This window comes from Felis catus, chromosome B3 (assembly GCF_018350175.1).
Source record: "Felis catus isolate Fca126 chromosome B3, F.catus_Fca126_mat1.0, whole genome shotgun sequence".
Classification (NCBI taxonomy): Eukaryota; Metazoa; Chordata; class Mammalia; order Carnivora; family Felidae; genus Felis; species Felis catus.
The window spans coordinates 99,903,343-99,918,990 of record NC_058373.1 but is presented as its reverse complement, the minus strand read 5'-3'; the positions used below and the strand labels follow the sequence as shown (position 1 = coordinate 99,918,990).

Below are 15,648 nucleotides of genomic sequence, written 5' to 3'. Positions count from 1 at the left end.
TGTCTCTCTCTGTCCCAAAAATAAATAAACGTTGAAAAAAAAAATTAAAAAAAAAATTGGGATAAAAATTATACTTACTTCACAGTATTGTAAAGATTAAAAGAATAATGTTGGGCACACAGTAAAGGCTCAATAAACGTTAACTATTATTATCATTACTAACTTGATAAAGCATTTATTATTCATACATGATGAGAGTACAGTTTTACTTGGAATTGAAAACATTGGGACCTTTGTAGAGTTTTCTTAGCAAATAAGTAGCAGAATTGAAATGCCTACTACAGGCATTTTGCCATCATGTCAGACCACTAGGCTGCAGTGTTTACCTTACCTAGAAATAAATATGCTAAGTATTTGTTATGTTTCAAGTTGGACTTTCCTTAAAGATAACTTAATGTCTTTAATAAACATACTTTATCTGCATTTTGCAAACAACAAACATTCTTACCTCTTACCTATTCCTTATATTGAAGAAAATATTTTAAATATTGGTCACTTTTGAATCTGCTAACCTCACAACAGTAATTTTAAATATCAACTACAGGTGTAGCCTAAATTTAATAACCTGCCTATATATCATGTACTAGGATTTCATATAATTGAATCTGCATGAGGAAATTATATATCAAGTATAGATAAACTGCATATGTATTTATGCAAATTTTTCTTGGAGCTTTTAATCCGCCTCTGGAAATTTAAATTTATATGAATTTCCTAAGCTTTTAAAGGTATTTATTTCATTTATCAGACATGTTCAAGTTTGTATTTTATCAACATTATTTTTTTTCATGTTAATAGTATAGAGATTCTTTCACTGGAATTTATTTTTTAAAGGTTTACTTGCACATTTCCTTATTTTATTTCTCAAAATATTATTTTAAATGGGTAACTACACTCTAATTTTTTTATGGTAAAGTACGTCTACTAAATGGAGAAGAGTTACCGAATTTACTTATATGTTATCAGATTAAATCAGTTTTTCTCTTCTGAGCAATGTTTTAAAATAATGTTCAAATTCACTACCATGAAACCTATCTAAGACACTATCCAATCACTGTCTCTTTATAGTACAATTGATTCTATCACAATTTTTAAGTATTCCTGTCTATAGTTATTTTTATAAAATGAACTTGTTTTCATAAAGTGTATGGAAACTAAATCAAAAGCTTCAAAAACATCTATAGATGGATACTTGGGTTGCATCCATATCTTCACTATTGTAAATAATGCTGCAATAAACACAGGGTGCATGTATCTTTTCAAATTAGTGTAAATACTAGTACCAGAATTATTGGATCATATGGTATTTGCATTTTTATTTTTTTTATTTTTTTTATTCTTTATTTTTTTTATTTTTTAAAATTTATGTCCAAATTAGCATATAGAGAAACAATGATTTCAGGAGTAGATTCCTTAATACCCCTTACCCATTTAGCCCATCCCCCCTCCCACAACCCCTCCAGTAACCCTCCGTTTGTTCTCCATATTTATGAGTCTCTTCTGTTGTGTCCCCCTCCCTGTTTTTATATTATTTTTGTTTCCCTTCCCTTATGTTCATCTGTTTATGTCTCTTAAAGTCCTCATATGAGTGAAGTCATATGATTTTTGTCTTTCTCTGACTAATTTCACTTAGTATAATACCCTCGAGTTCCATCCACATAGTTGCAAATGGCAAGATTTCATTCTTTTTGATTGCCGAGTAATACTCCATTGTATATGTGTGTGTGTGTGTGTGTGTGTGTGTGTGTGTGTGTATACACACACCACATTTTCTTTATCCATTTGTCCATCGATGGACATTTGGGCTCTTTCCATACTTTGGCTATTGTTGATAGTGCTGCTATAAACATGGGGGTGCATGTGTCCCTTTGAAACGGCACACCTGTATCCCATGGATAAATGCCTAGTAGTGCAATTGCTGGGTCGTAGGGTAGTTCTATTTTTAGTTTTTTGAGGAACCTCCATACTGTTTTCCAGAGTGGCTGCACCAGCTTGCATTCCCACCAACAATACAGAAGAGATCCTCTCTCCACATCCTCACCAACATCTCTTGTTGCCTGAGTTGTTCATGTGAGCCATTCTGACAGGTGTAAGGTGGTATCTCCTTGTGGTTTTCATTTGTATTTCCCTGATGATGAGTGATGTGGAGCATTTTTTCATGTGTTGGTTGGCTATCTGGATGTTTTCCTTGGAGAAGTGTCTGTTCATGTCTTTTGCCCATTTCTTCACTGGATTATTTGTTTTTGGGGTGTTGAGTTTGATAAGTTCTTTATAGATTCTGGATACTAACCCTTTATCTGAAATGTCATTTGCAAATAGCTTCTCCCATTCTGTCGGTTGCCTTTTAGTTTTGCTGATTGTTTCCTTCGCTTTTAATAAAAAGCAGAAGTTTTTTTATTTTGATGAGGTCCCAGTAGTTCATTTTTGCTTTTGTTTCCCTTGCCTCCGGAGACGTATTGAGTAAAAAGTTGCTGCAGCCGAGATCAAAGAGGTTTTTGCCTGCTTTCTCCTCAAGGATTTTGATGGCTTCCTGTCTTACATTGAGGTCTTTCATCCATTTTGAGTTTATTTTTGTGTATGGTGTAAGAAAGTTGTCCAGGTTCGTTCTTTTGCATGTTGCTGTCCAGTTTTCCCAGCACCACTGTCTTTATTCCATTGGATATTCTTTCCTGCTTTGTAAAAGATTAGTTGGCCATACATTTGTGGGTCCGTTTCTAGGTTCTCTTCTGTTCCATTGATCTGAGTGTCTGTTCTTGTGCCATCCATTTAAATTTTTTGAGATGTTTTCCAATGTTTTCCACATTGGCTGAACCAGTTTACATTCCCACCAATACTCCACAAGGGTTCTTTTTTTTCCACATGCTCACCAACATGGATGGACTTAAAGGGTATTGCACTAAGGGAAATAAGTCAGAGAAAGACAAGTACCATATGATTCCACTTCTATGTGGAATCTGAAGAACAAAACTAATGAACAAGGAAAAAGCCTAGACATATAACTACAGAGAACAAACTGATGGTTGCCTGAGAGGAAGGGTAAAGGAGGGATGGGAAAAAACAGGTGAAGGTAAGTGGGAGATACAGGCTTCCAGCTATGGAATGAATAAGTCATGGGGATGGAAAGGTATAGCATAGGGAATATAGTCAATGCTATTTTAATGGAATTACGTGGTGAGAGATGGTAACTACACTTATGGTGAGTGTAGCATAACATAAAAATTTATTGAATCAATATGTTACACACCTGAATGTAATGTAACTGTGTGTGTCAAATACACTGAAATTTAAGAAAAAAAAGTTTCAAAAATGAAATGCTTTAAAATGTAAAGGAATACTTGTCTAAACAATAAATGTGTTTGTTCCAAAAAAATTTTTCTGTAATGATTCCTAAGAAATAGTTGCAGGGGAACTTCTTGGGAAAATGACAAGAAGAAGATCCTAAATTTACCTCATCCCATGGATACAACTAGATAACAGCCACATCAATGTAAAAACCCAGAAAATGACTCAAAAACTGTCAGAATAGACTCTTCACAGCTAATTGTAGACAAGGGGCGGCAAAGAAGGTATAAAGGGCAGAGACATGGTGGGGAGCTAAAGAGACCCACAAGACCATCCTCAGGAGAGAGAGACCCTGCAGGCTCACAGAGGAAAGAGAAACAGACCCTCACACAAAACACTACAGTCATGGGAAACCCACACGGGGAAGACAAACCCCCACATTTTGGCTTTGAAAACCAGAGAAGCCTAATTTTATAAGTTCTTAGAACCAGCAGGGCTTAACACTTAGAATGTTAAAATTTAGTGGGTTCTCTGGGAGAACTTGGAGGGTGGAGTCCCCACCCTTAAAGAGCATAATAAACAGCCAAACAGAGATACAGAATATAAGAAGCAGTTTGAAAAACACTTGGGGTATATCAGAAGGAGATTTATTTACTAATCGCAGTGTGTGCTGGGGGTGGCAGGGATCTCTAGGAGACTTCTCTAGGAAGCAAAAGGAGCTGGCAGGCACCACTTCCCTCCCCTGCCGCCCCCCAGCCTAGATACATGACACCTGGGGGAAACAGCTCAGTGCCAACACTCTCCACCTAACTTACTAATCCTCCTTTGCATTCTCCAGTGGACATGCCCCTCCAATATGCCTTTGGCTGGAGCCTATCCAAAGTGGTGCCACAAGCATGGCAGTGTACCAGCAGCTGTGACAGGGACCAGCACCACTTCAAAGTGGTCCAGCTGGTCTTGGAGAGAAAAGAAGATAACCACAAACACCAGTCCAAATGCAGCCCCAGCAGTGGGCTGGGGGAAACCAGTTGGTCAGACTGCAGGCCCCACCCACCAACAGAAGCTCCTCAGTGGACAACACAGGGAAAGTGCCCTGTGCTACTGCATCTCTGGCAAATACCTGTTCTGGCTCAGCTGAAGCCCAAGGTGGCCCCAGACTGGCCCACTAACAACACAGGGATTGCCTTGTCCACAGCAGGCAGAGTCATTGCAGACAACTGCACTGAAGCAAAAGTGGCTCAACTACAATAGTCAGGCACAACAACAACATTCATGAAGCACCAGGTTCTGGTGAACAGGGGACCCTGGAATCCAGGGCACTACAGTACCTCTTCTTCACAAGGCCACTATTTTCAAAAGCAGGAGACATACCTGACTTTCCTAATACAATGAAACAGAGTTTGAAAAAATGAGACAGAAGAATATGTCCCAAATGAAAGAACAGAACAAAAATCACAGCAAGAGAGCTAAACAAAATGGAAATAAGTCATATGCCTCACAGAGAATTTAAAGTAATGGTCATAAAGATACTTGCTAGACTTGAGAAAAGAGTGGAGGACCTCAGTGAGACCTTTAACAAAGATCTATAAAACAAAAAAGAATCAGAGATTAACTCAATAGCAAAGTAAAAATACACTAGATGGAATAAACAGAAGACTAGAAGAAGCAGAAGAATGGATTGGCAACTTGGAGGAAAGCAATTAAGCTGAAAGAAAAAATAATGAAAAATGAAAATAGACATAAGGAACTCAGTGACACCATCAAGTGTAATAACATTTGCATTATAGGGATCTCAGAAAGAGAAGAGAGAGAAAAGCAGGCAGAAAATTTATGTGAAGAAATAACAGCTGAAAACTTCCCAAACCTGGGAAAAGAAACAAATCTAGATCCAGGAGGCACAGAGAGCCCCCAACAAAATCAACCTAAGGAAGTCTGCACCAAGACACGTAATTAAAATGGCAAAAAGTACTGGTTGAGAATTTTAAAAGCAGCAAGAGAAAAGAAAACAGTTACTACAAGGGAAATCCCATAAGGCTGTCAGATTTTTCAGCAGGAATTTTGCAGGCTGCAAGAGAGTGGCATGATATATTCAAAGTGCTGAAAGGAAAATATCTGGTGCCAAGAATATCTAGTGAAGCTGTCATTTAGAGTAGAATGAGAGGGGGTGCCTGGGTGGCTCAGTCAGTTAAGCATCCGACTTCAGCTTGGGTCATGATCTCACAGTTTGTGGGTTCGAGTTCCACCTCCGGCTCTGTGCTGAGAGCTCAGAGCCTAGAGCCTACTTCAGATTCTGTCTCCCTCTCTCTCTGCCCCTTCTCCACTCACCGTCTCTTTCTGGCTCTCAAAAAATGAATAAAAACGTTAAAAAATATTTTTAGACTAGAAGGAGAGTTTCCCAGACAAAAGTTAAAAGAATTCGTGACCATTAAAATAGCCCTATGAAAAATATTAAACAGGACTCTTTGGGTGGAAAGGAAAGCCCATGAGCAGGAGTAAGAAAAGTAGGAAGCACAAGAGCAGTAAAATTAAGTTTATATGTAAAAATCAGGAGATTCACAAAATAAAAGGATGTGAAGTATGACATCATATACTTAAAACATGGGTGGGGAAGAGTAAAGGATGGGTTCAAACTAAATATAGACTTAATATAGACTACTATATGCATAAGATGTTACATATATATATATCTAATGGTAACAACAAGTCAAAAACTAGTAATAGATATGCAAAAAAAGAGAGACAGAGACAGAGAGAGAAGGGAATCCAAGTATATCACTAAAGAAACCCAGTAAATCATGAGAGAATAAAGCAAGAGAATAAAGGAACAAAGAACTACTAAAACAACCATAAAACAAGTATCAAATGGCAATAAATGCAACCTTTGAATAATTACCTTGAATGTAAATGGACTAAATGCTACATTCAAAAAGAAAGAGTGAGGGAATGGATTAAAAAAAGCAAGACCCATCTATATGCTACCTATAAGAGACTCATTTCAAACCTAAAGACACATGGAGATTGAAAGTGAACTGACAGAAAAGCATTTATCATGCAAATGGAAGTGAAAAGAAAGCCAGGGTAGCAATAGGCATATAATACAAAATAGACTTTAAAACAGATTATAACAACAGACCAAAAAAAGGAAACTATATATTCATAAAAAAAAAACAATCCAAGAAGATATAAACAATGATAAATATTCATACATCAACATGGGAGCACCCAAATACATAAAGCAGCTAGTAACAAACATAAAGGAAGTAATTGAGAGTAATAAAATAATGGGAACTTTAACACCTCACTTACATCAATGGATAGATCACCCAAACAGAAAATCAACAAGGAAACATTGGCTTTGGATGACACATTGGACCAGATGGATCTAACAGATATTCAGAACATTCTATCCTAAAACAGCAGAATTCACATTCTCTTCAAGTGCACATGAAACATTCTCCAGAATAGAGCACATATTAGGCCACACAACAAGTCTCAATATGTGTGTCTATTCTGTCTATTCTGACCAAAACTCTATGAAACTAGAAGTCAGTTACAAGAAAAAATATGGAAGAAGACAACTACCTGGAGGTTAAGTAACATGCTATTAAACAATGAATGGGCCAACCAAGAAATGAAAAAGGAAATAAATACAGAGAGAATGGAAATAAATATAGACAGACAACGAAAATGAAAACATAATGGTCCAGAATCTTTGGGATGCAGCAAAAGTTGTTCTAAAAGGGAAGTTTAGAGCAATACAGGCCCACCTCAAAAGCAAGAAAAATCTCAAACTAATCTTTCACCTAAAGAAACTAGAAAAAGAACAAACAAAACCCAAAACCAGTAGAAGGAAGGAAATAATAAAGATCAGAGCCCATATAAAGTACAAAAAAGCTAAAAAAAAAAAAAAAAATCAGTAAAACCAGGAGCTAGTTCTTTGAAAAGATCAACAAAATTGATAAACGTTTAGCCAGATCATGGGAGGAAAAAAAAAGTGAGAGGACTCAAACACATAAAATCAGAAATGATAGAGGCAAAATAACAATCAACACCACAGAAATACAAAAGATTATAAGAGAATATTATGAAAAATCATATGCTATCAAATTGGACAACTTAGAAGAAATAGACAAATTCCTACATACCTAGAACCTCCCAGAACTGAATCAGGGAGAAACAGAAAAATTGAACAGACTGATTATCAGCAATGAAAATGAGTCAATAATCAAAGACTCCCAACAAACAAAAATCCAGGACCAGATGGCTACACAGGTGAATTCTACCAAACATTTAAGGAAGTTAATACCTTGTTCTCAAAATATTCCAAAAAATGGAAGAGTAAGGAAAGCTTTCAAATTCATTCTAGGAGGCCAGCATTACCACGATATCAAAATCAGATAAAGACCCTACAAAAAGGAACTATAGGCCAAAGCTCTGATGAACATAGATACAAAAATCCTCAACAAAATATTAGCAAACAGAATTCAAAAATACATTAAGAAAATTATTCACCGTGATCAAGTGGGATTTATTCCTGGGATCAAGGATGGTTCAATATCCACAAATTATCATCAGTGTGATGCATCACATCAACAAGACCAAGGATAAAAACCATATGATCACTTCAGTAGATGCAAAAAAAAAAAAAAATTTCACAAATCTTAACATGCATTCATGATAAAAAGTCTCAACAAAGTAAGTTTACAGGGAACATACCTCAACATAATAAAGTCTGTATATGAAAAACCTACAGTTAACATCATTGAACTCAGTGAAAAACTGAGAGCTTTTCCTCTAAGAGTAGGAAAAAGAAAGGATGTCCACTGTCACCTCTTTTATTCAGCATGGTACTAGAAGTCCTAACCACAGCAATGAGACAAAAAGAAATAAAAGGCATCCATATTGCTAAGGAAGAAGTAAATCTGTCACTATTTGTAGATGACATGATCCTATATGTAGAAAACCCTAAAGACTCCGTTAAAAAACTGATCAATGAATTCCATAAGGTTGCAAGATACAAAGTCAATATATTGAAATCCATTGCATTTCTGTACAGTAACAATGAAGTAGTAGAAAGAGATAGTAAGAAAACAATCCCGTTTAAAATTTCACCAAAAATAATAAAATACCTAGAAGTAAACTTAACCAAGGAGGTAAAAGAACTATGCTATGAAAACTATAAAACATTGATGAAAAAAGACAACATAAACAAATGGGAAGATGTGCCATGCTTGTGGGTTAGAAGAATTAGTATTGTTAAAATGTCCATACTACCCAAAGCAATCTTCAGATTTTAATGTAATCCCAAACCAAATAGCAATGTCATTTTTCACAGAACTAGAACAGCCCTAAAATGTGTATGGAACCAGAAAAAAAGACCCTGAAACAGCTAAAGCAATCTCGTGAAAGAATAAAATTGGAGGTATCACAATCCCAGATTTCAAGATGTACTACAAAGCTGTGGTAACTACAACAGTATGGTACTGGCATAAAAATAGACACACAGATCAATGAAACAGAATAGATAGCCCAAAAATAAACCTGCAATCATGTGGTCAATTAATCTTTGACAAAGGAGGTGAGAATATGTAATGAGAAAACGATAGTCTCTTCAACAATGGTGTTGGGAAACTGGACAGCTACATGCAAAAGAATGAAACTGGACTACTTTCTCACACCACACACAAAAATAAACTCGAAATGGATTAGGACTTAAATGTGATGCCTGAAACCATAAAAATTCTAGAAGAGAGCAAAGGGAATAACCTCTTTGACATTACCCATAGCAACATTTTTCTAATAATGTCTCCTAGGGCAAGGGAAACAAAAGCAAAAATAAACTATGGGGACCCACCAAAATAAAAAGCTTCTGCATAGCATAGGAAACAATCAACAAAACTAAAAGACAGTCTACTGAATGGGAGAAGACATTCACAAATGACATGTCTGAGAAAGGGTTAATATCCAAAAAATATAAAGAACTTATGCAACTCAGCACCAAAAAACCAAATAATGCAATTAAAATATGGGCAGAAGACATGAACAGATAGTTCTCCAAAGAAGACATCCAGATGGTCAACAAACCCATGAAAAGATGCTCAACATCACTAATCATCAGAGAAATGCAAATCAAAACCATAATGAAATATCACCTCACACCTGTCAGGATGGCTAAAATAAAAAACACAAGAAACAACAAGTATTGATGAGGATGCAGAGAATAAGGAACCCTCATGCATTGTTGGGGGATTACAAACTGGAGCATCCCCTTTGGAAAACAGCATGGAGGGTCTCCAAAAAATTAAAAAAAAAATAGAAGACCGTATGATTCAGTAATTCCGCTATAGGGTATTTACCCATGAAATATGAAAATGCTAATTCAAAAAGATATATGCAGCATTTATGTTTATTGCAGCATTATTTACAACAGCCAAACTATGGAAGCAAGCTGTTTATTGATAGATAAATGGATAATTGAGGATGTGGTATATATATACACAATGGAATATTACTCAGCCATAAAGAAATAAGTCTTGCCATTTGCAACAGCATGGATGGACCTAGAAGTTATAATGCTAAATGAAATAAGTCAGAGAAAAACAAATACCATATGGCTTCACTCATATATGGAATTTAAAAAACGAAACAAATTGAAGAAAAAAAGAGACAAACCAAAAATCAGACTCTTAATTACAGAGAACAAACTGATGATTACCAGAGGGAAGGTGGGTGGAGGGATGGGTGAACTAGGTAAAGGGATTAAGAGTACACTTAGCAAGATGAGCAGAGAGTAATGTGTAGAATTGATGAATCACTATATTGTATACCTGAAACTAATAAAACACTATGTTATTTATACTGTAATTTAAAAAATTTTTCAGTTTTTTGGGATAAAGTTGGGTAAGGTGGGAAACAGGAGGCTTTTTCATTTTAACTTGTATCTGTATGTAATCTCATTACCACATGGCTATTTTTTTTTTTTTTTTTTTTAAACTCAACAAGGGTTAACTAGCAGGGAGATTCTGGACCTTATTTTTTTCTATTAATACTAACTTTTATTTAGAATAGAATAGTTTGCAAATATAATATAAAAAATGAAAATGGCTAGTAATGACAGATGTATCAAGTTTCTTAGACAATGACAAAATCTAGTTTTGTTTAGATAAGTAAAAACTGATAAAGCCTTTACTCTTACACATATATTTTTCAAAATAATATATTTTATAGTGTATCTGTATGATGATGTTATTATTAACCTTTGGTTGTATCTTCCTTCCAGCAATTTTACCTGCTCAGGAATGGAAACCTCCTCTTCCTGCTTATGATTTTCTAAGTATGATGGATGCCGCAGCATCTCAACATCCCACAAGGAAAGAGCCTGAGTGTACAAAAGAAACTAACATGCAAAAGAATGATAAACAACAACATGAAGATAAATCAACAATCAGAAAAGAACCAGTTGAAACACTGAGAATAAAGCATTGGAATAGAAGTAATTGGTTTAAAGAAGGAGACAAATCATTTAGGCATGACAATAAAGAATTGTGATTCTCAAAAGAGTTATGAGCTGGTTTCATAGGGCTGTGGAGAGCTTTACAAAGTCTTTGTAGCTTATTTGGTAGACTGAAGAATTTATTATAAATTAATACTAAATCACTTCCAGTCTCTAGGCCATTGTTGTCCAATGGAAATATAATGTGAGCCATATATGTAACTTAGAATTTTATAGTAGCACCTTTAAAAAAAGTAAAAGCAGATGAAATTAATTTTAATATTTCACCAAGTAGACCCAAACTAGCTCAGTTAACATAAAAATTACGATATTTTTACATTCTTTTTTTCTGTCAAGTCTTCAAAATCCAGTGCGTATTTCACCCTCACTATGCATCTCCCTTCCGATGTGACTAGTGACTGACTACTGTATTGGAAGTTCAGCTCTAGACAAAAACTGGTATAATTAATTTAACTTGGGTCTAGCCATGATATATTTTGAATTAGAATAAAAATTTAACTCTAGGTTAATCATAGTTGACTTCAGAGTGTTATCATACAGCTGGAAGTTGTATTTGCTTTGTTGTAGACATGATGTTAAAACCAGTGTTTTTAAACCAAGGAGTTTTGCCCCGAAGGGACATTTTGCAATGTCAAGAGACATTTTTGCTTGTGACTAGGGGTATTACTAGCATCTAGGGGTGGGTAGAGGCCACGGATGCTGCTAGATACCCTATCATGCATTGGACAGCCCCTCACAACGAAGAATTATCCTGCCCAAATATCAGTAGCGCCAAGGTTGAGTAATCTTGTTTGAAACTAACCTGTGGTAGAATGTTCTTATTCTGCTTAGTTATATTTGAAAAAAATCTTGGATATTAAAGATAAATACATATTAGGTGGTCTTATCCCAATTATATCTGAACACAACCATATCTTTTATTATAAATTCTTTTTTATATTTTTGAACAGTAATGAGATAACACTAAAAAGGACTCAGGATGAGATGTATACACACACACACACACACACACACACAATTATATACATTATATATAGTTGTGTATGATAATCTATATAACCTTGTATGTTTATAATATATAAAAACGTATATAAGAGAATCTTAAAACCTCTTAATTCTACAAGTTATATTGCTAAGTTGAAGAGAATTTATACATTCTGCTATCCTCTTCACAAAAAGGCTCCCCGATCTAAGTCATGTGTGAAATGTACCTTTGTAAGCTTTGGAAAAATCATTTGGTCTCCCTCATCTATATAATGGAGAGGAGAAGCCATAGAGCCTCATCTATAGAATGAGAGGGAAAGATTAGCTAAAAAATTAATTTTTCATTCCAAAAGCACTTACTTGTCAGGGTGATCTGCTTGTAGCAGTTTGTCTCATTTTTGCTTGGTGCATATTTTTGAGACATTTGTTGAGAACATGGTACTTTGCGCTCCACTATATTTCTCCCTTTTAATACCTCCTTGGGGTATCTGGTTCTTGAAATTTTCTGCACATACAGTTTGCCTAGTACAATTGGGTTCATAAATAGAATCTTAAAAAGCAAAAATAGCTATATTTCACTGTAACATAGATCATTTGCTACTGTTAGCACCCCCTTCTTGATATTTTTCCTGTAGCATGTAATGGATATTATTTCAGTTCATTTTCATTTGTTTTGATTTCTAACATGGGAGATTTGAGAATGAACTCTAATTGTAGCAATAAAATAACACTAGCCTAACCATTAGAAAATGCTAATTAACTATAAGCACACAGAAACATAAAATCGATTATTGTACCATACCCAATTTGACAGTTGTTGACATGTTCTTTTAATAATTTCAAATAAAGTATCAAGATTTCAGGCTACCTATGTTCAAAAGCTTCCTTTGACCTCCGTCATGCCCTCTGTTGGACCTGTATCAATGGATACTGTATTATCAATTGACCTGTATTACCCTGTATCAATTGGGTTTCTTTGGTTGCAGGTAACAGAAACTTAAGCAAAATGGGAATGTTGGGTAATTCACAGAGTTAGAGGAAAAATTAAGCCACATTTTAAGAAGATGGGAACCAAGGCTGTTCTAGGATCGATGTATGAGAAACTAACAGCTCAGTGATGAATCAGTTCCAACTGCTTTTCTATCTTTTGTGACTCAGGGCATCCTGGGAAACTTGGATAGGGGAAGAGTGGGCACTTTAGGTGGGAGCCCTAACCAGACTTTCACAATGCAGAAGAGGTAAATCTCACAAAAGAAATCTAGATTCTGGGGGCACGTGGGTGGCTCAGTCAGTTGGTGTTCAGCTCTTGATTTCAGCTCAGATCATGATCTCCCAATTCATGAGATGGAGCCCTACATCAGGCTCTGCATGACAGCATGGAGCCTGCTTGGGATTCTCTCTCTTCCTCTCTCCTGCCCCTCCCCTTGTGCTCTCTTCCTCAAAGAAAATAAGTAAACATAAAAACAAACAAAAAAAAAAAATCTAGATTCTGTTTACCAGAAAGTGAGAGTGAATGTAGTGAGTTTTCTCACAATACCACTTGCTGTTCTTCTATCTGTTCTTTGTATCCTTTTCAGGGTTTTCTGTCATATACTCCTGTTCATTTTTGAGAACTTAAAAAGCCCTCTAACACCAAGTGGTTATAGTTTTCCTAAATGTCGCCCCCCCCACACACACCCCGGTCTTCTAGAAGACTTGGTGGCCACTTCACATGTACATTCTGCAGAATGTCTCTCATGAATCAGATTCTTTCACCCTCTCTGGCCTCACCTATGCTGGAAGGTCAACATTCTTAGTCCATTGCTTCCAGCTCTGTGATAAAACATCCCATGGACAGTTTTTCAAAATTCTTAGAGTTCCTCATCTGAGCTTATGCTGCTTTAAAAAGCTAAACATGTACATTAGCAGAACAATAGACTTTACAAATCAGTAAGTGTCTATCTTTGGCAATAGAAAGTAATCAAATAGGTATACCTTGGGAGCTGTGTCTCCCCTTAAGATGTAGAAAGCTGCAAGAGAATGTTACCCCATCCTAACAACAAGAAATCATAATTAAAAATTGTTTAATGTTTATTTATTTTTGAGAGAGAAAGAGACACAACATGGGTAGGAGAGGGGCAGAGTGAGAGGGAGACACAGAATCTGAAGGAGGTTCCAGGCTCTGAGCTGTCAGCACAGAGCCTGATGCAGGGCTGGAACCCACAAACCACAAGATCATGTCCTGAGCTGAAGTCAGATGCTCTAACAACTGAACCACCCAGGTGCCCCATAAATCATAATTTTCTTTAACACCCATCAGAGAAGGTAACCAAAGGAACTCAACAAGACCTTTCAAGGGGAGACAGGATACATGAATGGTTTCCCCTTTGGCAGAGAATAGAATACTAAAGCAGAAAGATATATATATATCTTTGGAAGAGTCTAAGATTTTACTTTACCTTCAAATTATAAGTTAGTGTGCCACAGTTTCCTGAATCAGAGAAAAAGGACTTTATTACTCACTGTAATAGCATTTATCAGAGGGTCAGTATTTGTACTAGATCTCTGATCCCCAATCCCACAGTGCCATCAGAAGAGGGCCAGGTGAAACCTATATAGGCAGTGGGTTGCACTGCAAGGGAGGAACCCTGAGCTCAGAGAACCTAAATATTTTGTAATAGGTATTAAGCATGCTTGCCCTTAGCTCTTGAGGGAGACATCTTTATGATAGTAGACAGTAATCAAACCTATCTGTATTTTCCCAGGCTGAAAAGGTGGTCCAAAATGAAGTCAGTGCTTCTATTCATAAATCACTTGGAAATAGGAGACCCTGGAAGAATTGTCTTCCAACAGAAATCACCTGAATTTTTAGAGTATTCTTTAAAGGCCAAATGTGGATTAAAATATACCCTTAGAATAAGTGGGAGCCCTGATATGACAGTAATTAACATTCATTCACTCAAGGTTTCCTTCCTATAAATCTCCACTGGGTACTAATGAGAACCCATAGGGAAGGAGCTTGGTAGGAAGAGATCCCTCAGGGACAAAACATGCAGGTAATGGTTGATGGAATGGTATTGCATGACAGACGTGAAACACTACTCACTTCCTCAGACCTTTCTCTGGTATAAGAAAGCAATTAGACACTGGTGGAGACAGAGCAAACCTTCCTGTATCCAGGGCCCATTGCCTCTGTGGAAGGGGTAAGTACAAAACTTTTTGCCCTTGGAGAGAGGCAGAACATCTCTTAGGCCCAGGATCCTGCCCCAATACCAAGCAGAAATCTATTACTGGGAGGACATAAGAACACTTCTGTCCAAGAACTGTGAGTAGTGCCTCTGCCATGTTTAGCTGCCATGGGGGAGGAGCCAGAAATTCTGAGAAGGTACTACCACAGGTACCAAGTACACAGACCCTACCTAAGTCTGAGAATGGCCAAGGAGAACCAAGAACTTCTACCCCCACCCATCATCAGCTCAGTATGAAATAATAAACAATAGCAGTTTGTGACTTCGGGAAGCACAAGATTTTGGGATAACACAGGCAACCAGGGCTTGCTGAAAGCTGAGGGTAGAGCCAGGAAATAAACCTCTGGCACTTGGGTCCGACTCCAAGTACAAGATGACAGCAGCCCATCCCTAAAGGAACACACAGACCATAGTACGATAAAAGTAAAAATAACAAAATCAAAACCAGTTTCAACTGACTAGATTTGCTCAGACCTTCACACTAATGGTCAGGTGTAGACATTATTCATCACTCTCTACTAATCTCCACAGATGTCTGACATTCAGTCAAAAATTCTAAGACTAAAAGAAATGTAAGAAAAAACCCATTGTGAAGAGATGAAGCATGATGGAACTAAACTCAGAGACTCCCAAATATTGGAA

The 15,648-nt window shown here is 36.5% G+C and overlaps 1 protein-coding gene across 4 annotated transcripts in view; it reads left to right on the top strand.

Annotated features, from left to right (window-relative positions):
* Window positions 1-12,646, top strand: part of TXNDC16 (thioredoxin domain containing 16) — a 138,920-nt gene extending 126,274 nt beyond the window's left edge. For 3 of the 4 annotated variants that reach the window (XM_045059919.1, XM_006932861.5, XM_006932862.5), the window contains one exon: window positions 10,562-12,646. In XM_045059919.1, the coding sequence (XP_044915854.1) occupies window positions 10,562-10,830 (269 nt within the window). In that variant the 3' untranslated portion in view covers window positions 10,831-12,646. The remainder of the gene's footprint in view (window positions 1-10,561) is intronic. The other variant, XM_019833019.3, reaches the window with a different exon arrangement.
* Window positions 12,647-15,648: the final 3,002 nt, after the last annotated feature.